The 24,308-nt window shown below is 48.8% G+C and overlaps 1 protein-coding gene across 1 annotated transcript in view; it reads left to right on the top strand.

The window, feature by feature from the left end:
* Nucleotides 1-19,699, top strand: part of LOC122386674 (anoctamin-7-like) — a 55,608-nt gene extending 35,909 nt beyond the window's left edge. Inside the window, exons 15-24 of the mRNA XM_043376094.1 lie at nt 62-175; nt 331-465; nt 2,502-2,722; nt 4,225-4,420; nt 5,064-5,230; nt 12,807-13,032; nt 13,333-13,538; nt 13,752-13,894; nt 14,181-14,403; nt 18,543-19,699. Of these exons, the coding sequence (XP_043232029.1) occupies nt 62-175; nt 331-465; nt 2,502-2,722; nt 4,225-4,420; nt 5,064-5,230; nt 12,807-13,032; nt 13,333-13,538; nt 13,752-13,894; nt 14,181-14,403; nt 18,543-18,644 (1,733 nt within the window). The 3' untranslated portion in view covers nt 18,645-19,699. The remainder of the gene's footprint in view (nt 1-61; nt 176-330; nt 466-2,501; nt 2,723-4,224; nt 4,421-5,063; nt 5,231-12,806; nt 13,033-13,332; nt 13,539-13,751; nt 13,895-14,180; nt 14,404-18,542) is intronic.
* The last annotated feature ends 4,609 nt before the right edge of the window (nt 19,700-24,308 follow it).

Genomic DNA, 24,308 nt, shown 5'->3' with positions numbered 1-24,308 from the left:
TGTGGAGCTGCAGCGTTTTGAAAATTACGTTTTGAACTGACATTCGGTCCGTCTGCCGCAGGTTTTTACACTGGCTGGCTGCTGCCTGCCGCTGTGATAGGGTTACTGGTGTTTATGTACGGTGTCATCACCATAAATCGAAACGATGTGGCGAACGAAATATGTGATAACCCAGGTGAGTCTTGTTCTGACAGACTCTCATGCTTTTGTCATGTGTTGTTTCAGTATGTTTTATATAGCTAAATATCTGAACTTAAAACCCAATTATCTTTTGGCGTGCTGGCTGGTTGCGATAATTATTGATGACAATTCCTCTTGGCCCCTCTGCAGGCCAGTTCAAGATGTGTCCACTGTGTGATTACTGCAACTACTGGTACTTGGACACCATCTGCGCCTACGCCAAGATCGCCTACCTGTTCGACCACCCGGGAACTGTGTTCTACAGCGTGTTCGTCTCGTTCTGGGGTGAGTCCATCGCTCTTATAACTTCGCTTGCTACCCACACTTTACTCAGCCAGTGACAGGCACCGCCTAGCCCTCCCACTCCAAATTATCGTATATCCCATAATTACTTCAGTTTTGCTTGGCTTCACCTGAAGCCCTAATCACTAGTCAGTTTTAAATATCAATCCTGATTTCCGATGTTCGATAGCGACATCGCTGATTCACCTGACAGCGGCAGCTCTATATAAACAATGCCCACTGTTACACGTCCCATACGGACCGCCCCGGACGGTATGGTGGTGTGGTCGGTGCGCCTCGGTCGCAGGTGTGTCGCTCAGGTGGCTCTGTTTCTCCGGAGCAGATAACGGCCGACCACAGCTGGGCGATGGCACCTGTGGGTCACAGACCACCCCCGGCAGTCGCCACTTGTCCATAGCGCTCGCGGAACTGGCACAGCGGGACACTAGCTGTGGAGAGAGAGAGAGAGAGAGAGAGAGAGAGAGAGAGAGAGAGAGAGAGAGAGAGAGAGAGAGAGAGAGAGAGAGAGAGAGAGAGAGAGAGAGAGAGGTGGGGGAGGGAGAGGGAGAGTGATGTTGTATCATGATGCATCATGCAGTGAATGATCCCTTTAGCTCGCGAGTTGCTGCTTCACCGGGTTTTCTCTCATTCACAACCCTTTGCGATATCCAATAAAAAATAATGTAATAGCGTCCGTCCAGCTTTCAGTGCATTCTTTATCAAGCTTCCGCATGATGTACAAGTTGCATCAGGCTCCAAAGGTCGACCATCAATGACGCTAGATTGGCCAGATGTTCGTCTGTCTGCCGGCCTCGAAAATATTGCCATTTATATTTGCCGAAGATATTTGCTAACCTTGAAGACATTGCTCACACCGTTCATGTCGAAAGGGAGTTTGGAAGCAATATTTAAGTAGTTTTACTTTAAATGACCTTGTGATAAATCAGCGAAACTTTTTAAATGCCTAAACCTCCGGTCAGCTGTCTCGCGTACTACCTATTTTCCGTTCTTTTAACCATTATCTGGCCGTGTGCAAAGTCCTTTACCTACATAGTATAACCATTCTCTGATGATCATCTTGTGTTCCGTTTGATTGTTCTCAGACATAGCTAACGTACCTTGCATAGTTGTGTAGCTCGGTACCGGGCTCTTTTATCAGAAAGTGGAGGACCATGTCCAGAATGACCTTTTCGTTGCAGATCAAACTGGCTGGTGGTATCAACTATCAATGGCTGCAGCTGAAAAGAAGACCCTGAGTCCTTCCCTCTCACCCATCCCGTTTCTTACATAAAGCAGCGACCATTCAGCCCCAGCTGTTCAATCTCTGATCTAGCCGTTTCCCCGTGACCTGCAGCGGTGACGTTCCTCGAGTACTGGAAGCGCAAGTGTGCCACGCTCTCCCACCACTGGGACTGCATGGACTACCAGGAGGAGGAGGAGCGTAGAAAAACACAATTCTAAAGAATAGTGTTTTAACTATTGACAACAAACCTTCGGTTATGCATGCCGCGAGGTGTGCTCCTTATGCGCTCTGAGACGGGCGCTGTTGAACGACCCAACATGCATGCCGCGGGGTGTGCTCCTGATGCGCTCTGAGACGGGCGCTGTTGAACGACCCAACATGCATGCCGCGAGGTGTGCTCCTTGTGCGCTCTGAGACGGGCGCTGTTGAACCTTGATCCGTAAATTATTCATCCGTGTTTATTTATTTACCGATTAGATACTTCCCTTCTTCATTATTCGTTCACTGCCTCTATTAATCCTACATCCTCTCACAATTTCCCCCGGCCGCCAACCCGAATGCTGCGAGACGTAGCAAACACTATACAGTCCACACAAGAAAGCCAGAGACGTCCGCAACATCCAGAATGACCTTTTCGTTGCAGGTCAAACTGGCTGGTGGTATCAACTATCAATGGCTGCAGCTGAAAAGAAGACCCTGAGTCCTTCCCTCTCACCCATCCCGTTTCTTACAAAGCAGCGACCATTCAGCCCCAGCTGTTCAATCTCTGATCTAGCCGTTTCCCCGTGACCTGCAGCGGTGACGTTCCTCGAGTACTGGAAGCGCAAGTGTGCCACGCTCTCCCACCACTGGGACTGCATGGACTACCAGGAGGAGGAGGAACGGCCGCGGCCCGACTTCGCCGCGCGCGCACCCGCCTACGGCAAGAACCCCATCACGGGCCAGCGCGAGCCCACCTTCCCCCACGGCGTGAGGTTGAAGCGGATCGCTGCCGGCGCCGGCATCATCGTGCTCATGGTGAGAGCCTGCCGCCGCGACCGGGGTAGGCGGGCAGCGTAGGGGCCAATCTTAAATGCAGAACCACGCATAATACAAATGTAGATGTTCATTGTAGTGAGAAGACGCGGCTCGGTAATCTCGTCATGAATGAGAAAAGTAAATCAGGTGAACGAAATATTTAAAACCACACATTTTTACTCAATGACCAATGGTCAATGCTCGGGAAGGCTCGCACAAATGCACACATTCGCATATATGTACACTTGTTAGTGTTACATAATTTTATGATGGACCACAAACTATGCCAAAAGCTCATATTACCTGTTTCGTCTCAGACCGGGGGATGATAGAATTGCTATCCTCCCTGTTAGTGTTGACTGTTGACTCATAGGAAACTTTCAATTGTGGTTTATTTGAGAGTGCTATGGTGACGAGAAGATACCGAAATGTAGGTACATGGTTCTGTATTTCAGGGACAGTAATTTACCGTGCAATTTCAGCCCAACCGATTCGTTGAATTGTGTGTTAAATTTTCACAAAAGTAATCTCAAACGTGTTACAGCTTTGAAAAGTCTGCACTAGGCAACAGTTCTATGCTGTATAGTTATTAAAGCGTCACGGTCTTATTGATCTAACACTATTTTTACACCCACATCGCGTGCGACTTCGAACGCTATGTCTTCGCCTCGGTCGCCGCAGACTAAAGCGGCCGCATAAAGAATTCAGACCATCGGACATAACTGTGCTGCTTGTCGTACCTCTGCCCTGTCTAGCACACATCGATTGGAGTGCATTCTGCATGGAGCCGATTCTCGCATCACGCTTTAAGCAGGGTTTTGCGCCTGATTCCTGAGTCGTTTCAATTTGGAATACTCGTATATGTGGTGAATCAATTTAAATATGACGAAGATCACAGATAAGAACAAGGAAGGTAGAATATGTGTACGCTTTGTTGATTGCTTATTTGGATGAAAATGATTTTTCCCCAAACAGTTAGGTACATAAATATGTATACCCGGACCGTGTGAAGATGCATGACAAATGTTATGGAGCTTTTGTTGATGCTCGTTATATCGATTTTTAAATCACATTTGATGCGATGTTGCATTGCCCTGATTCAGTTGAAGTGGCAGTTGAGACGTGCCGCCGACCGGTGAGGTCCGCCTGGCTGTCCCCGGAGCGGTGGCGACTTGACCGGGCCCGCCGGTCGACCGCAATCGATCGCTGCTCCTCCGGGGACCCAGAATAGTGAACAACTTGACCGAAATTTTGATGAGCGCCGCCACCTTTTCAAAGTTCACAACGCCTTCTCGCCGCTTGGACAACCCAAAAGTTGTCTCCACTGACAGACCTGCTAACTTGGTCAGTCAAAAATTGCACAACTCAATCCCCCGAGTTTCGCACAGACAAATCAGGAACAAAGCCGACACATTAATAATTCAAACCAAGTTCCACCTCATCATTCATCAGCCCGTCTATCTCCACTGCTGACACGCTAAATGTCGTCTTTTTCCCGGCAGATGTCACTGGTAATCATCTTCATTGTGGCCGTCATCATCTACCGGGTGCTGGTCTCGATCCCGCTCTTCCAGAACCCGACGTTCCGCTCGCAGGCGCAGGCCATCAGCTCGCTATCGGGCGCCATCGTCAACTTGATCCTCATCATGTGCATGGGCCGCGTGTACGAGAAGCTCGCCTACCGGCTCACCGTCTGGGGTGCGTGACGTCAGCGGGGGGACTGGTGACGTCATCGGGTGCTGACCGGGGCGCGTGCTGGCGCGGCACAACGGCGGGCGAGCGATAGAGCGGGGCTTTGTCGGACGCGACGCTTTGTCGAAGAATCTGCCGCCGAATGCGGAGCTCCGTCAGCGATTTTTGGAACGGCTGAGTCGCTGATCATTTTCCGCGCTGGTTCCCGGATGGAATCATTATCAATAATACGAAATATATTTTAGATTATTGAAGATTGATTTGATTTTAGTTTTCTTTGTACGTTAGAATCAAATGGAATGCTTTTCGGTATTGTATGATTACAATGGAGTAAATCGAAATTTATTTTTGTAGGTACTTAACCTTCCTCAACTGCCTTCAAAAACTAAATCCATGTAAACACTGTGGTATAACGCGACCGTTCGCATAGAAGTTCGCATATAGTAACATTAATCGTGTGGCGTCGTCGTAGCCCGACGTGCTTAGCAATGCCCATTGCCTGGTTACATGGGTTAATTGATGAACGATAACGCCCGTACTATTTGTATATCAACTGGTGCTTTCAGAGCTTAGATCCCCTCAAACGCCACTAACATGTCCTTGCTTTAGGTATTGGCCTTCCAGCTAACAACCCCGCTTCGCTTTCCAGAGATGCATCGGACCCAGAGCGAGTTTGAGGATAACCTGACATTCAAAGTGTTTGTCTTCCAATTCATCAACTTTTATTCGTCCATCTTCTACATCGCCTTTTTCAAGGGTCGCTTCGTGGGCTACCCGGGCCACTACAACCATATCCTCGGGCTGCGAAACGAAGACGTGAGTGAGAAAAATCATCTGTTCCGTACGTCCTGTTAGTCGGAATTTATCCGACTTTTCATTTGAACTTCAGTCGATACGATATACGGGCCTTAATGTGAAAATAAACAGTTTTGGTCGTTCTTGGACCCAGCATCGTCATAATTTTAAAGATCGTATGATGCTACTCTCTCCAAAAAAGACGCGTGCCTGCTCATAATGTTGTGGTGGATCGGAATTATGGAAAACGCCTGAATGTATGCTGTGCCGCAACGCTTGCACAAATCATATTACGTTAGGCAAACACTTTGCATGATTAAGTTGAAAAATGTTACTATTATTTATTTAATAATGTAAAAAGAAACATCCGTAACAAGGCCTTCTGCGCAGTGTTCGCTGATAATTGTATCGAATCCGTCCTCTGATGGCGTTGTTATAAGTTCGTTTTTCTTAAGTTCGACCCTCACTGTAATCGTCTCTTTGAACACAGCACGAGAATTGCTAGCTGAATTGCTTAGAAAACTGGTTGGCGCACATTGATTTCACAGACGATTATTTTTACTCAAAATTATTTCTTCCTGGCAGTGGCGCAGCCAGAACTCTGGCGACGGGGGTGAGAGACGTTCGCGATGGGCCCCCCAGCAAAGTGGGCCCCCCTCAACCTAATGGGGGCTCCTTACCAACAACGAAAGTTAATATCATTGTCCTGATCATTAGCAGCCAAATCGGAGAAAAGGACAAATATCTCTTGATCTGAAGAGGCACATAAAAAACAACAGCATATTTACAGAAACACGACCATTCTGCCCATATTTGATGGACAGCGTGCAATTGATGGCCAGCGGCCACTCAAATGGTCGGGCTAGGTCAAAAAGCTTTTAAAAAGATCAACATCAGTTTTTCGACTATTATTTTGGATATAGGAGACGAGGTAGAGTAATGAAATTGTCTTGAAGGTGTTAAATCATCCATACGGATCAGTTGATGACCATCATGAACTTCTCAAGTAAGGGCATGACCTTGATCTGCGGTCACATTTTGAAGTTGAACTTTTTATGTGAAATTATAGGTGTTAACATTCGATGCATGTTAACGAGAGAATGATGACAAAGTAAATGTCTCATAATTTTTCTCACCAAAGTTCTTGCAAAAGTTTTTAGCAAAACTATTTTGGTAAAATGCGACTATTAAGATGGTTTTGCCCTCTGCTCTGTTGCCAAACCATTGACATGAGACTTTGAGGTCAAATCTTAAAAGCGAAAACGTTTTGAAAGGCCTATCGAATGAGTTGTTCCGCGAAGCTCTAGCTCTTTGGTTTACGAGTTATACGGTTATTTGTGAAAATATAAAAACTAGAATTTTTTCGTCGTAATCTTGTCTTTGTGTTTATCATAATTTTATCATAATTTCATCTTCAATGACCTCAGCGATGACCTAATCGGAAAATGACCTCTATGATTCTGAAGCATCCTACAGCTATCTGTTGCTTTTCTCGTCTTTCTAGCCTTCTTAAATTATGATCGGGTTTGGCCAATACGCCCCCCCCCCTGGCTGATTGCAGGCGTTAGAGAGCTATCGAACCCACTTTCAGCGCGCTATACCTTTATATGTATGTCCTCGAGTGTCGAAATAGGCGAAACTTTTCCTTCGATGAACATGATGACGTGGGCTTTGGTCTGAACTGCAACATGAGACTTTGCGACTAACCCGAAGCGTTTTTGGACATTTCTGAAGTGTTTCAGGCAGAACAGGGGCATGGCAGTGTTAGATGACCATGGCGTGAAGGTCGCGGATGACGTAGGCAGAGCCAACCTTCTAAACTCTACCTTTTCAAAAAAGTTTTCCAACCCGTTTTCCAACCCACGCATCATGGGCGCAAAATGACCTAAGTAGTCGGCGCGCCCTAAAGCCCCAATTAACAAACAAACAAACCAACCCACGCATCACCCATTTTCCAGTCATCTCGCAGGCCAGTCAGGACAATATCATGTCCTTCAACGTCTCGATGGAGACGGTGCGCGATCTCCTGAGAAACGTCCCAGTAGGTAAAGCATGTGGCCCAGATGGCCTGAGTGCCCGCCTACTGCGTGAGTGCTCCGACGAGCTTGCTGTCCCCCTATGTAAAATTTTCTCGTCTTCTCTGTCTTCCGGTATTTTCCCTGAACAGTGGGCTGAGGCAAACATTGTTCCGATATTCAAAAAAGGTTCTCGCAGTTCACCCGAAAATTATCGTTCAGTATCACTTCTCCCAATTTGTGCCAAAATCTTCGAAAAGGTAGTCGGTCAGCAACTCATGCATCATGTTCAGCCACTACTTTCGTCCTATCAGCATGGCTTTATGCCGGGCCGATCTTGCGCCACAAATCTGGCTACCTTTCTGTCCAGTGGATATGACGCAATATCTGAGGGTGTCCAACTTGATGCGGTATACACAGATTTTTCAAGTGCATTCCAGAGCGTTAACCATCGTCTTTTACTGTACAAACTGGAACACATGTATGGTGTGAGAGGGTTGGCTCTGAAGTGGCTGTCGTCATATTTAGGAAGGCGGAAGCAACGAGTTGTTTTAAACGGCAAGGTGTCAGAGTGGGCCCCAGTTGTCTCAGGAACGCCGGAGGGCGGTTTGCTCAGTCCGATGCTTTTTTCGCTCCTTGTGAACGACCTGCCATCTGTCGTCAAGACAGATTGCTTGATGTTTGCCGATGATTTGAAGATTTTTCAGAAAGTTAGAAATCACGATGATGTACAAAGGCTCCAGAACGATATTGATGCTGTAACGGAATGGGCGGCGGTCTGGGGGCTCAAGCTGAATCCCTCGAAGTGTAAAACTTTTAAAATCACGCTCAAAAGAGACATATATCCATCTGTGTATCAAATCAGTGGTAGCACTCTGCAGGAAGTGACTTCGATTCGTGATTTGGGTGTGGTACTTGACCAAAAACTTACTTTTGCAGACCATACAAATGTGATTGTTTCAAAGGCCAATCGGGCACTAGGGCTACTCATGCGGAGCCTCCAGGCGACCTCTCCGCGGTGCAAACTGGACAGGAGAGCAGTGTTCGCGGCATTCAATGCAAATGTTAGGGCCATCCTAGAGTACTGTTCTGTAGTTTGGGCCGGTGCTTCCAAGTGTCATCTCGTGCGTTTGGAACGTGTCCAACACAAGTTTTTGATTTGGCTGGCAAACATGACGAACGTTCACCATGACTCGATTGAATATCATTACCTGCTGAAGCTGTTCGACGTGAGATCGCTACATGCCAGGCGCATTGAGAGTGACATTATATTTTTGTGCAAGGTATTCAAAGGTTCGGTGTCATCCTCTCATCTTCTACGGTCGTTCTCGTTACACGCTCCGCTCAGAGCGACACGCAGCGCTGTGTCGACATTGTTCCATGTGCCGCGTGGGCGAGTGAACTGCATTGCAAACGGCCTGTTTACGCGCTGTCCTCGTGCCACCAACAAATTTCTGGAAGCCCAGCCTCAAACTGATGTGTTATGTGATCCTGTTGGAAGCATCAAGAGGCGCCTCGTCCTCTATACCGGATCCGTGAGACTCTAGGGCAATGTACATGAGAATACTGTTTTTATTATGATAGTTTATTTTGCATGTTTTTTTCGTATTTTATCTTTTGACTTCACCTATCATAGGGATCATGCCTGTTGGTGATATTATGCAATACAAGAATACAAGAATACAAGAATGACTGAAGTAATTTCTCCATGATTTTCGACGCTCTTTAGAAAGCCTCCTACCGCCGCACTTGTCGCTACGTGACCCTGGAGTCAGGTTAGAAGGGAATATTCAAACATCCCCTAGGGGCGTAAAACTGGAAAGCCTGGGGCCCTGCTCTGCGGGGCGCGGTCGAGCTAGGCTAGAGCCAGTTCGGGATGTTTACAAGCCCTCGTAAAGCTATCAAGAATCTGCATAGAGCACAGGCCTTCCAAGACTTGGGGGTTTAGCTATCAACAATCAACATGGTCTTTTGAGACCTGCGTGGTGGCTATCAGAGGTCGGTGGGCCCCTCAAAAGCCGGTGCAGGAGCCTCAGGTGTCAGTTTGGAGCCATCATGGACCGGTGTGGAGCCCTGATGAATACCTAGGCGTCAAACCCCTAGACGTCAGGGTGGGGCCGGGCGGTGAGGCAGGCTTAGGCCTGAAGAGAAGAGGAATTTTCAGATGTCGGCTTGGCATCTTAAGGGCCCTGCGTGGCTTTCTCAGAGGCTGACAAATCGTACTGCGGACCTCCATGAGCCTCAAAAACCTCTATGGGCCCCCTCACGCTTGGGGTAGGCTTCCTGAAGCATAAAATCTCTGAGTCTTGAGATGGGCCCATTAGACATGAACTGGGCCATCAATATACATGTGGTGAGTTGACCTATATCAAACATGATATCGGCTTAATCAGGATTGGGATAGGCCCTCTCAGACCCAGACCAGGCACGGAGTACGGACCCTCCCACACATAGGATGATTCTTTCATTCCTGGGATGAGTCTTCTCAGGCCTGAACTGGGCCCTCTCAGACCTGAAATGGGCCCCTCTCAGGCCTGAAATGGCCCTCTCAGGCCTGACATTAGCCCTCTCAGACCTGAAATGGGCCCCTCTCAGGCCTCAAACAGGACCTCAAGGGCCTGAAATGGGCCCTCTCAGGCCTGACATTAGCCCTCTCAGGCCTGACATTAGCCCTCTCAGACCTGAAATGGGCCCTCTCAGACCTGAAATGGGCCCCCTCAGCCCGGAAATGGTCCCTATCATGTCGAAAAAGGGCCCCTCATACCGTAACTGGGCCATCTCAGGTCTGAAATGGTGCCTCTTATGCCTGAAATGGGCCCCTCTCAGGCCTCAAACGGGCCCTCTCAGGCCTCAAACGGGCCCTCTCTGGCCTCAAACGGGCCCTCTCTGGCCTCAAACGGGCCCTCTCTGGCCTCGAACAGGCCCTCTCAAGCCTGAAATGGGCCCCTCAGGCCTGAAATGGGCCCCTCAGGCCTGAAATGGGCCCCTCTCAGGCCTGAACTGGGCCCCTCTCAGGCCTGAAATGGGCCCTATCAAGCCTGAAATGGACCCCTTCAGGCCTGAAATGGGCCCTCACAGGCATCAAATGGGCCCTCTCAGGCCTGAAATGGGCCCCTCTCAAGCCTCAAACAGGCCCTCTAGGGCCTGAAATGGGCCCTCTCAAGCTTCAACTGGGCCCTTTCAGGCCTGAAATGGGCCCTCACAGACCTGAAATGGGCGCTCTCAGGCCTGAAATGGCCCTCTCATGCCATGGAACGGGCCCTCCTATGCCTTGGATTAGGTTAATCGGGCCTTGGATGTACCCCCTTAAATCATAAAATGGGACTATAAATCCTAAAGGGGGGGGGGCCTATCAGGCCTGAAAACTGTTTTTCAGTCCTATGACGGACCTTGACATTAGAGATAAAAAATTGTCAGGCTGCATAACGTTACAGTTCGAATCGACGGTGGGCCCCTAGGATAAGAGACGGGGGTGAGATCTCACCCCTTTCACCCCCCCTGGCTGCGCCACTGCTTCCTGGTTCTTATTTCTTAGACACCTAGCTCGTATTTGCCTTTATATTACAACCCCACAGGGATAGACATCTTATCAAAAATTATAACTGAACTGATCAATAGATCGCACGGCATTAAACATAATGATATATCATCGGTGTTTAAAACTTATTTGGAAAATATTATTTATGTCTGCAGTACAATGTGCGCTAACCAGTTTTCTAAGTAATTCAGCCAGCAATTCTCGTGCTATGTTCAAAAAGATGTTTACAGTGAGGGTCGAACTTAGAAAAAACGAACTATACGCAGCTTCTATATGAACGTCGCTTTTGCCACAAATACCGGAGCAAGAAGCCTGACACGGCGATCAAAGAGCCGTTTATTACCAAGTTTAGCACCATTTTTAAGACCTTGTTAGCGCTTCTGCCAGTCCGGAATTCGGTGCAGAGCGCCGTTCGGGGGCCGGGGTTCCGGCTCGGCGGCGGTCGTGTTTCTTACCGACCGCGGACCTTGGGACCGACCGCGGCTCTGGCCGCAGAGCCGACTCGCAGGCTAATTCGATCACGCCCCTGCCCTAATGAGATAGCGGGATGAGGAACGGCCGTCGCGCGCGGCAGCAGACGTCCTGCTCTTCCACTCTCCCTCCCATCACACTCCTGCCACTCTGCCTACTACATCAGGCCGTCGGTTATATCTTGAGACGCACGTGCCACAAGGGACGTCTTGCGTGATAATCTAACGAAGAAACCAATAGCAATTAGCAGCTTTTGTGTGAACACTAAACAACGTTCACGGCAAGAGTTAACTCATAACGTAATGTATCAGTCACCCGTTAGCTGCGCTGTGTCCATACGCATATACAACGCTTAGTGTGCAGTGTGCATAATTATCCGTTTAGCGTTGTATGCCACTTATCCATTTACTTAGACAAGGACATTGCGTGCTGGAAGTCCAGGATGCATGTCAGGTAACGTAGCGGATCATTAGTCTGAGGAATCCAGCACAACGTGTTGTAGAAAATAACTTTTGCGCAAGGAGGTTAACAAAGAATGTCTTACATATAGCAACTCTTAACCCTCGCCCGCACATGGGGGGTGGTTGCCACCCCCCAGGCAGTCTTTCTGCTCTGCACTCAACATTTTTAGAGCTAGAAGGCTGATTTTTCGTATAGCTGCTCATCTATCCTTTCTTGATGTCCACTGAAAATTTCAAGTTTCTGTGATTTTTGGTTTCGGAGATATGACCTTGTTTTTCAGGTCATGTCATGACCCAAATGGCCAATTCTCAACATCTTGCGTTTGCCATGGGCCTTGTGAGCTTTTGACACCCCGATTTCGGCCTTTTTTGCCAGTCTTACCTCCCACCTATCATGGAACATGTTGTTCGACGATGTACAGGGGTCAAGGTCAGGGTCAAGGTCAACCTAGGTCATCTAAGATAATTGCGTTTTAGGCAAGCTGAATTTACTTTTTGTGAAGTTTTTTGACTGCATTTTTGGTAAAAGCTTCTCAGATCATGATTTCATGAGATATGGACCCAAAAACAATCGGTGCACACATCAGTATACACACAGACACACACAGACATACAAACACATATAATTGACCTTGACCTAACTTGACCTGAAATGACCTCAGCAGCAAAATTCTGGTCGGATAGTGTGACAAAGAGGTTCTAGCTGGCTTGGCACCAGAAAACAGCATCGTCATCGGTATTTGATAAGCAGCGCACTTGATATCCAACGGTGACCCAAAACAGCAACATTTTTTTAGTTTGACCTGACCTGGAAGGTCAATGACTGACCTGAGAAGGTAAAACTGGGTATCATTGGATTCGTCTCTTCCCAAAGAATCTTTTTGGTCTTTACTGCTAAGCTCTATCTCCAACAGGAACGAAATGGCGCGGGGGGGTGGCAACCCCCCCCCCCCCATGTGCGTTCTAGGATGGGAAAATGGCATGTGCGGGCGAGGGTTAAGAAGGTTATTAAAACTCGTATTAAAAGTCCCACCCTCGACTCAAATGCATTTCAAATGGCAATCAGAGCACCCAAGTCGCTCGTGAGCTGACCATGAGACGCGGTTCCCCAGTGCGCCGCGGGCGGCTGCCTGGTGGAGTTGGCACAGCAGTTGGCGGTCATCATGATCGGCAAACAGATGGTCAACAACGCCCAGGAGATCATCCTGCCCAAGCTGAAGGCCTTCTGGCAGAACCGCGGCGTCAAGGGCATGAGCGGCGCGTGCAGCAAGACCCGCTGGGAGGAGGACTACCAGCTCATCGACTCCGAGGGCCTCTTCCAGGAGTACCTGGAAATGGGTACGGTGCTTTGGGTTGGAGAGAGTGCATGATTTGTCAGCTTTTGGTACTTGAAATCCTGAACTTAGTACAGAGAAGCTTTTTTTTAAGTGAACGGCATACCTTGAAAATTGAAATCGGAAGTTTTTAATTCTGGGTTCGCATATGAACATATATTGCGTAAATTATTGCATGTACCGTACAGTAATCGTGTTGAAACAAGTTCTTGCAATTACGATCTTATAAAAGTGCTTTACCCAACTCTGCATAATGCGCATGTCGTCAAATTAAAACGCTTCGTCACCAACTTCCATTGCACAGTGCTTCAGTTCGGCTTCATCACCATTTTCGTGGCGGCGTTCCCGCTGGCGCCGCTGTTCGCGCTGCTCAACAACTGGGTGGAGATCCGGCTGGACGCGCAAAAGTTCCTCTGCGAGACGCGCCGGCCGGTCCCCGAGCGGTGCGCCAACATCGGCATCTGGTTCACCATCCTCGAGACGCTGGCCCACCTTGCCGTCATCAGCAATGTGAGATAGCCGACCGAACTGTGTTGGGGCAAATATATTCTTTTTACTTTCCAAAATTTTCATTTTATGCTAGATCATGGGATATGCTGAATTGCAGAGCAGAGATTGCAGAGCGATCTCTTCCATAAAGTGCATTAGATTAGAGTCATTTTTATCATTTGTTGACGTTGATTCTTGTCTGCTGATGTCGTTGCAACATGTCCGGCATTTCAGGCCTTCTTGATTGCCTTCACGTCTGAGTTCCTGCCCAAGATGCTGTATCAGTACGAGATGCACTGGCACCTGGAGGGCTACGTCAACTTCACCATGGCGTACGCACCCAACAGCTCGGACCCCGACGTCAAGGGCGACTGCAGGTAAACACTAAACGGCATCGCATTTTCAGCTACGTTGGTAGGAGATGGCGTTCTAACTATGTAACTTATGGGAGTTAAATTAAAGTGCATGGTTTTGAATGAAATGATGTGATCACTGATCATGCAGACGTGTCCTAGAAAGTCAATAGTCATGCTTATCTGCTACAATGCTGCGTACTAATTACCAAACCTCTACACACATATCCTTTGTTCTCTTTTACCGGGATGCCGTATATGTTAGACTCCTATCGGCTAGTCAACGAGCTGATTGACCAACCATCGACAGGTACCGAGGCTTCCGAGACGAGAACGGCAAGTTCACCACCTTCTACTGGCGGCTGCTGGCCGTGCGTCTCGGCTTCGTCATCCTCTTCGAGCACGTCGTCTTCTTCATCTGCAAGATGATCGACTTGGTGGTGCCGGACGTTCCCGAGAGCCTCAACATGAAGATCAAGCGGGAGCGCTACTTGGCCAAACAGGCGCTGGCGGATGCGAGCGCTATAGGAACGGTGAGCGAGGGAGGGAGGGAGGGAGGGGGGAGAAGGAGGGGGAGAAGGAGAGAGAGAGAGAGAGAGAGAGAGAGAGAGAGAGAGAGAGAGAGAGAGAGAGAGAGAGAGAGAGAGAGAGAGAGCGAGAGAGAGAGATAGGGAGAGAGAGAGAAGAGAGAGAGAGAGAGAGAGAGAGAGAGAGAGAGAGAGAGAGAAAAAAAAAAAAGAAGAGAGAGACTGATAGTGGGAAAGAGAAAAAGTAGGTAAGAAAGAGAGGGGCAGGAGAGCACTATGAGAAAAAAGAATGAGGATGTTAGAAAAAAGCGGAAGTTGCGGCCAGTGGCGTATCCAGGGGGGAGGCCAAGAGGCCATGGCTCCCCCTTTGGGATCAGACTTGCAAGTGGGCCCTTTGGGTCACTTGAGTGCAGTGACGTACCCAAGAGGGCCTCGGGTGCCTGAGGTCCAAGGATAACTCAGGGGGACCAGTGTGACGAAGGCGTTTTGGGTCTCCGCCCCCAGAATGGCGGGGTCTCCCTGTCTTAATTCCAGTACCAGACAGAGCGTCTTTTACTCGTAAGAAAAACCAATATCAAAGAGCGATATCTATCACAGTGACGAACACAGAGGGCCCCTAACTACCTGAGAGCCCCTGACTACCTGAGGGGCCCCTGGTTACCTGAGGGTCCCCCTGGTCACCTGAGGAGCCCCTGGTTATCTGACGAGCCCCTAGTTACCTGAGGGGCCCTGGTTATCTGAGGGGCCCCTGGTTATCTGAGAGGTTCCTGGTTGTCTAAGGACCCCTGGCTATCCGAGGGGCCCCTGGTCACCTGAGGGGCCCCTGGTTGTCTGAGGGGCCCTGGTTACCTGAGGGTCCCTGGTCACGGGACCCTTGTTTACCTGAGGGGCCCCTGGTTACCTGAGGGACCCCTGGTTATCTAAAGGACTCCTGGTAAGGGACCCCTGGTTACGAGGGCCCCTGGCTACCTGAGGGGCCCCTGGTTATCCGAGGGGCCTCTGGTTACCTGAGGGGCTCCTGGTTATCTGAGGGGCCCCTAGTTACCCATGGGCCCCTGACCCCTGTATGGCCCCTGGCCAGTCATCTGATGAAGTTCTGGTCACCTGAGGGGCCATGCTTACCCGGGGAGTACCTCCTGCAGTCACATGAAGGCCCTTAGTTTCCCGAGGAGCCCCTGGTATAACCGGCCCCTGATTATCAGAGGGTCCCCTGGTCACGGTAGCCTGGTGGGCCCCTGATCAATTGAAAAGCCCCTGCAGTCACCTGAGAGGCCCCTGATTACCTAAAGGGCCCCTGATCACTTGGATTCAATGGCATAGCCAGGGGCGAGGGGACACGTGTCCGTTATATGGTTTAGGGTCCCCTCGGGCCGGAGGGGCCCTACGGTGCCAATTGACATCAGAGGGTCCGCGCTGGCCACGGTTCAACTGGAAAGGAGTGAAAGGACACCACAGGGCTTTTGAGAACACGCCATGGGCTCTTATGTAGCCACACTTATCTCCAGAAGGGCCTCACCCCAGGTTCTGAAGGACCTTGCCGGCCTCTGAGGGTCCTTGAAGGCTAATGAGAGATCAGCTGTAAGGGCCCCACACCTGTTTGTTATGCCACACGGCCCACACCATTGTTTCTGAGGGGCCTCAGAATGGCGCCTGGGAGGGCCCTAACCGCCACCTCTAAGGTTCCCACACCAGCGCCTCTTAACGGCCTACATCGGCGGCTCTGAAGGCCCGCTCACCGGCGCCTCCGAGGGCCCTATACCAGCGCATCTGACGGCCACTTACCAGCGACTCAGAGGGCCTCTTACCGGCATCTGAGGTTCCCTTGCCGGCCTATGAAGGGCCACTAGTAACTTTCAGGGCCCCTTACATGCCTATGACGACCCCTACCAGCGTCTCTAAGCCCTAAGGCCCCACAACGGCGCCTGTGTGGACCCCGCACCAGCGCATCTGACGGCCTTTCACAGACACGTCTGAGGGACCAACACCGGCGACTCTGAGCGGCTCGCTCGCTTCGCTTCTTCATAAAAGACCGTGCATTTTATGCACATTGCTCAGGCAAAATGATACTTTACCTGCCAATTTTCCACATTTTCTCAGGGCCTAGACAGACAGACAGACAGGCAAACAGTGAGACAGACAGACAGAGGGGCCTGTCCGCAAGGGGACCGGACTCACTGTGCCCAATCCCCCCCCCCATCGAAATGTTCTAGATACGTCCCTGCCTGGGTTGTCAGTGTCCCCCAGGTAACCCGGGGCCCTTCGAGAGCAGGTTGCCCCCTTCTGGGCGAAATTCTGGATGTCCGTGCATGCTTGGGTGTCCCAAGAGAAACGACCTTCAGGGCCTTATCCGAAGTACTGGCCCAAACTTAAATAAAGTCATTAGGCATTAAATCCTTAAATAAAGTCAACTACGTCAAACTATTTTAATTTTGCCGTTTGATGGCCCTCAGAGGCCGGCGTAGGGCCCTCATAGGCCGTCTTAGGGCCATCAGAGGCTGAGGCTGAGCCCCAGAGGCTAGCGTTGAGGCCCTCAGAGGCCGCTTCGGCGGTCCTCCAGAAGCTTAGACTTGGGCGTGGGTGGGACCCTTTGACGCTGGCGTGGAACCCTAAGGAGCCAGCGCGCAGCCCTCTAAGGCCAGCCGTGGAGCCCTCTAAGGCTAGCGTGGGGCTCTCTAAGTCCATTGTGGGGCTTTCTGAGGACAGTGTTGGCCGTTGGGCCTTCTAAGGCCAGTGTGGGACCCTCATGTTCAGTGTAGGGCTGTCTATGTCCAGCTTGGGGTCTACAAAGCCCAGCGGCGTGGGGCCTTCTGAAGTCAGTTTGAGGCCCACCGGCCACTGAGACCAGCTTGGGCCCTCTGAAGATAATGTGGAGCCCACTGAGGCCAGTGTGAGGCCCTCTGTGACCAGCGTGTGCCCTCTAAGGCCAGCGTGGGGCCAGCTGTCATCTGACTTCAGACGCTGGTGCTGGGCCCTCAGAAGCCAGCACGGGGCCTTCATAGACTGGCGTCGGGCCATTAAAGCCACTTCGAGGGCCTCGGCAGCCATACTTCAGATCTTATGCATGTTTGAGTTCCCTGAGGTAGGAGCTTGGCCCTTAGAAGCCGGCGCGGAACCCTCAGAGGGCATCATGGGCTTCTAGAGACCGGCGTGGGTTCGAGAGCGGCATAGGGCCATTAGACTGACTCAAAGGCTCCAAAGAGCCAGCGTGGGGTCCTGGGAGGTCAGCATGGGTCTCCTGAGGCCATTATGGGGCCGGCTGAGGCCAGAGTCGTTCACTCTGTTGCCGAAGAGAGGCTTTCAGAGGCCAGAATGAGCCTTCAGAGTTTTTAGATTGCCAAGCGTGCCTAAAAAGGCTCCCTCACATGGCGAAAGTGGCAAAAAACCGCACCTGTGCGTGGGTTAAGTATTCTACCACTGGGGCCCTCAGGTAAGGGTGGGGCCCCTTGAGTAGGTTTGGCCTCCCCCTTTTCAAGATCCTGGATACGCCACTGGTTGCGGCAACGACCTCCATTAGTGACAGCGGCTCATGTTCGCACAATAATAGTCGTAAGGTCGGAAGCGTTAGAGGACAAATCAATATCGGCCGGCACTAAGAATGCCGGGGTGTTGTTGGCACCCGAGTGGCCGCGACATTCCTGAGGTGATGGCGTTCCTGCCAGGAATCTCCATGTGCTGTCCGAACCATTGTGGATGGACCCCGGCAGGTAGCCAATATCATAGAGATCTGTATATCAGGTCTCTTTGGCTGAAATAGAGTGAGGTGGTGGCGGTAGCGATGGCGACTGCACCACCAACGTTATGAAATAGGAAATTATAGCACCTTCCATGTCCATGAAATGGAAGCGGTCGGAGCCCATATTATGGTGGACGTGTGGCGAATGAATAAGGAATGATGACATGTTGTGCATTATTAATGGCTGCGAAACAATGCCGCGCCATTCATATCAATATTGATATCTAGGAAATGGTTAAATGTAGGGGTTCTAGTTCACTTCCGCCATGTTCCTGTAAAGATTCTGCTTGGCGGACTGGCCCTGTTTTACTGTGCGCCGAGCTCGGGGCCCTGTGACCTGTCAGCGTTTCTCGTTCCCTCACTGGACGCCTGTCATTGTTTTCCGTCCCATCACCGGACGCCTGTTCCGCAGGGCGGCGGAGACGAGGAGAAGGACGAGCTGACAGAGCCGCCGGCCGACACCCTCGTCTACCTGCCCGGCCAGGCGGAGGACGGCGTGCGCACCGCGTTATGACGAATGGACAACGGGCAGCCGCCCTCCTGACATCGCGAAACGCTCGTCTGACCCTGGGCCGGGCCGGCCGGGCGCCCCTGCCGCCGGGCCTGGGTGCGCCCCTGCCGCCGCCCGGTCAGCCGGTCGCGACCCTGCCCGGCGGCGTTTTATGCCGTGGCGGCCCGGCCGACCCTTCCGCCCGGGTCAGGAGCACCTCGCTGCCTTGCGCCGCTCGGACGGCTGGCTGAGAGGCCGTAATATTGCTGAACTGTGTTGGACCTGTAGTGCGTGTGTGCCCGCCAGGATCTTTTGCAGATGGCACTGGTGAAGCGATATCATTGGGCCATTGTTCCGGCTAGGCTGCTTCCGCCAGGGCCACTTGTGTCGTATCGAGAGGTATTGTTGTGTATTGTGCCAGAAAGACTGGCTTCGTTACCCGGATATTCCGGAGAGTGCAGTGGTTGAGGACAGTGTGACTCTTTGCCACCAATTTATTTTTATCGATACATTCCATGAACTACGATTTTCAGTTGGAGATTAGGTGTATCATGCTTTAACATTCTGTTAAAATCAGGGATAATGTGTGACTAGCGTCATCGGAGTGCTGTGTTTAAGTGCTTTAACTATTTTGTGTTGGTTTGTTTTTAGTCCTGAATGAGATTTAATGATGATAGGTATTAGTTTGGAATTTGGTAACATCCGCTCAGCCGTTGGGATTTTTGTTTGTTTTTATTGATCGTTATCTAAATATCTATGGAATGTAAATCGTGCCTACACTAGAAAGAAAACCCGCAAGACAATGATAGCAGCTTAACCTTATGCTTATTGCTGTATCAGGTTTTCAAGGATTTGCTGATCGTCTTGGTACAACATCCGAATATCACTTAATCAAAGGATTTATGATATCAACAGTGCTTATAGGTCGTACTTGTGCGATAATTCGGTACGTTTGATTCAATGGTAGCCTCATCAGCAGTGTTTTTGCCGTCCAATATCGTCCGACTTATGTAGATCTGAAGATAGCGTTGTTGTGAAGATAAATGACATGAATATGAATGCAGCTACACTTTTGTTAACACAGAATGTGTATAATTCATTGTTATACAAAGCGGTTAATATTCGTTTCACAGTCATTTGAAGCGCAGATTCATTTAATTCAAGCTTAGACAACTTGAGTTTGTTACGTTGCCTTACAGTATGTGTAGTTATTGCGTACCTAGTACCTACAACGAATCATAATCCGACTGATATTCCTAGTCAAATTAGTCAAAAACGCTCGAACTGAAACGCCAGTCGAGAGCAGTTTGCTTAGCGTAAGATATGTTATGCTATTAGCTTAGCACAATCGGCCAAGTTCCATGACAGTCAATCTTTTTTCTTTGTAAACAATAGTGCGCGATTCGGTATGACAAAAGCTTTGTTTTGTCCACTGACGACGTGAAGGATTACTTCTTCACACTGCAAGGCTTTGCTGTCAACATCAGTTTTTCCCATTTTCCCGTTTTTCAGCTGCCGTTTTTCACGTGATTTCAACGCATCTATAAAGAAAAATAGTGAGGAGATAATTATAACGAGGAGATAATTGTTATTGGACAGTGAAGGCTCCTGAATGTATTATCTTAGCTCAGTCTATAGATAATAAAAGCACTACAGGTATATTCCACTCTTAAATTTCTATTGCATAACGTCCATACCTACCATTGACATTTTATTTTATTTCCTTTTCTAATAATCGTCTCTGCTTGAAAGGTAATTTACTTCATAGGCAAACAAGAATACATAGATGGCAGTTTGCTGCTGATTTCGGAAACAGGAGAAACATAGGTATGCAGATTACTAACTTCAATATTATGCAATGATACTCGTGCCATGATAAGCTAAAATACGGATGGCCGATTTATTGATCCAAGTGGCGCATAAGGGCAAAGCGGAAGAAAGACGGTTACATATCCCTTTAAACACATCTTGTCTCTATAATGAATTGAATACATATTTAGGGATATTTAGCTGCTGCTGCTAATTACTTAGCAGGGACTTCAATGTGGCGCCGTTTGTAGATACAATGTCTGCTGATTGCGATTAATTAGCACTTAGCAGTGTGCACTAGCGCGTGATGCTAATCTGAGCAAGACATCTATCCATCTTTGCGTAAATATTTTCGAATTGCAATGCTCATCCGATTCTCACTCCAACAACTGAATAGAATCAATCGATGAGTTGATGAACTCATGTAGTTTGTAATTGGCATAGACAGGTATAATGCTCGTCTTTGACCCCATTCTGATGTGTACTCATTTTAGTTTAAAGGGTAGATGTGATAGCTTGGTGAAAGGCACTATAATATATTTTTCCACAAAATGTGTTTGAACAATTGTGTGATAACACCGTTGAAACAATATTTTGCAGTGTAATCTGATTGAAGCCCGCTGCTGCCACCTCGTTGTTTTACGCTCTCTAGACTAGTCGTAAGTACCTACTAAAACATATGCCCGCCAGTTTAAAGAAAATTCACAAGGAAAATTGCTACATTGCGTAGGTCAGATTCAACGAATACATTGATGCGATGCCAACATTATGATTAATTTACATCTGGCCAACAGCAAACAGTTGTTAGCAGTCTTACCGGGTACAATCTCCCAGCTCGCACTTCCCAAACGCTGCCCGTCATGACACTTCGTCAAGATCAGACTCTCTTCCAGAATCCGGTTCGACTGTCTCTTGATAACTTGTTCCTTCTTGATCGTCATCCAATGATTTCCACGAGCTAGTAACCATTGCCTGAACGTGGCGAGCGTATTCTTTCTTGTCCGTTTGATATAATTGAGCTGCGTATGCATTGGCTGGAGAGTTTGGGTTCGGCTCATTTAGCAGAGACTGAATTGATGTCAGGATAGACGCAACGTCGTAGACTGGACTCCAGCGACCTTGCAATATATCGAGACAAATTGAACCATCTGCATAAACATTTGGGTGGAAAAGTTTTGACATGAATCGAACATCTGGTGGCTTGTGAGGATATTCTTCGGTGAATTGTAGCTTGAGGCGAAACGTTCCGTCTTCGAAAGGGGTGTCTGGTGGTCCAAAAATAATTGCGTCCCATATCATAAAATCATCACCCACTGGAGACGCGCTGACACCATCCGGCGGTTCCATTTGAAGACGTTTAAGGTCGAGCATTAGTCGCCGTCGAGCAGGACTAGTCACCGACATATCGTGGTATTGGTCATGCGCGATAATTTAGCTGACCGTCGTCAGGCACCTCGAATTCAAAATAAAGACGGCCACTGAATCGTCTCTGTATTTTATAGAAAAGTCACCTTAAAATTTTATGTGTTTCTCAGCATAGATACACGTTTTTCACTCCTGAATTTTGTACAATTATGACGCTTAACAAGATGCCTCTATGTCAAATTTTGTTAATATCACGCGGCAATATCTGCATGGGTCCTCGACTCCTCATGCAAGAAAGTTAGTCTTAACGTTGTAAAAAGGACAGGCCCGCGTTCCTGGCCAGGAACCCCCTGGCCAGGGACGCGATAACTTTTTAGAGTTATGGGGCGAATCCAAGGGTGGGTCTAGCCGCACGCTTTGAGTCCGCAACCTGGACACCAAAAAGCTGTTAAAGGGGAGGGGGCGTCTGATATATTATGCCTTTTAATACAAGGTGCTATCTGAAGGATCGAATGGTAGCCTCGGTTCCCTTCACCTACAACTCTATTTGAGGCATCACATACAGGTGTATGGGGCAGTGACTAAAAAGGAATGACAGTTTTGGGAGAAGTTCCCTTCGCCACCATCTTTATCCGTTCGCGTGTTTCGTAACATGCCTTTCTATGCGTATGTAAGTATATATAGTCGACTACAGAATGATGTTCCACTCCTCAGAAGCTATCAGTTGACCGGAGCGCTAAGTTGTGCCGTTTATCACGCAATTAAGCGTGTCGATTGTGAGCATTGGGACAAAGCTATAATTTGTGGACTCAGTCCGTGTGATGCGGCACAGCCTACCACTCCAGGCAAATAATTGCCTGTGAAAAGTGGAACATCATTCTGTAGTCGACTATACCTATCTTTATGAGGCGCGCGCTTCAATGCTGTTAGCTGTCGTGAGATACATTCATATGTATATTGATTTAGGGTGTAAAACGAACATCTCAACTCAAGACGGGACGAAAGTCCGACAACTAATATCAAGGGCAATTGGAGGAAATTGAAATGCGTTTTGTTCTGGACAGACTCCATTCTGAACACTTTCAAACACATATTAACAATTCTATAAGACACTTTAAACTGAAAAATGGTACCCGTGATCCTTTTTTATATCTCTGAGGCCATCTTAGGTCGTCGTAGGCTGTAAGAAGCCCAACAGTTTTTCGCTAATAACTTCTGGTAGGCGCATGCTAAAGCGATGGTAGCCGTTTTTACGACGGTCATCTGTTACACGTTTGGTGCACGTTTGGTGCAGATTAGGTGCATATTTGGTCAAATTAGGTTCGGTGTTTTTTTGTGAAAAAAAACGTTAATATATTAACGTTTAAAAAAAAAACACACACAAAACGCATTTCAATTTCCTCCAATTACCCTTGATATTAGTTCGCTTCCGTCCCCGTCTTGAGTTGAGATGTTCGTTTTACATCGTTTCGCCCAGTCACCTACTTCTCCGGCCGTCGTCAGGCGTTCTTTGGTCCTTAGAAGGACCTTAGTGTTTGTAGGATTGTGCCGTACGCGTCATACTTATTCGGAAGCTACTGTGCTTAGCGGGAATTGAACTTTGGTTTCCCGTTGATAATTAGGTTGCGGTTCTAACCGCTCCACTATCGAGGCCACTATGTCGGCCTCTATGGTGGAATAGTTACAACCGTGGCTTTACCACCAGGAAAACCCGAGATCATTTCCCGCTGACCACAGGAGCTTTCGATAAGGTATGACGAGTGCATGACGAAACTTTTTCTTTTCCTGCGCGCCTGCCCAATGGAATCGCGCCCCTGCCGGTGTGAGAGGGGCTCGCTCAGCGGCGCTGTGTCGCAAAAGAGCGAAAGACTGGCTGGAGGGAACGCGACTGATAGATGTGTCACTAATGTACATTACGTATACTTTGTGGCATGGGTGGAGCTTTTCCAGGGAAGTTGGTGGGGCAAAATGTCGTCAAACCCACAATGTCCGATTATGATGTTGAATAAAATGCCACACTGAATCAATTCCTATCATTACAGATATTATATGTTGCATTAAACAGACACTCCAAAGCCTTTCAGTGCGAAAAAGATTAATTTGCAAAACAACAAAGTCTTAGAAATCAGCTTAAGTTGGTGGGGCAGAACACTTATTGGTGGGGCAAAACACGAAGTTGGTGGGGCAGCTGCCCCACCAACTGTATGCATAGGAAGCTACGCCCCTGCTTTGTGGCTTCGTATGGGTATTGTGCACTTACATAAGCGTTACTACTAGCTTTCGTATGTGTATTATATATTTGTATGTATTTACTTTAGCACCCGAAAAGCCATTTACCATGGATGGACATAAGAATAAATGATGAGGAGGAGGAGGAAGACGCTTACGGCGCAACTCTACAAACAGGTCTTTCTAAGGACCAAAGAACGCCTGACGGCGGCCGGAGAAGAGACTGGCCGAAACGTTGTAAAACATCCCAACTCAAGACAGGGACGGAAGTCCGACAACTAACAT

Source organism: Amphibalanus amphitrite, unplaced genomic scaffold (assembly GCF_019059575.1).
Source record: "Amphibalanus amphitrite isolate SeventyFive unplaced genomic scaffold, NRLGWU_Aamphi_draft 000259F_arrow, whole genome shotgun sequence".
NCBI lineage: Eukaryota > Metazoa > Arthropoda > Thecostraca > Balanomorpha > Balanidae > Amphibalanus > Amphibalanus amphitrite.
This window is presented reverse-complemented; position numbering and strand designations above follow the sequence as displayed.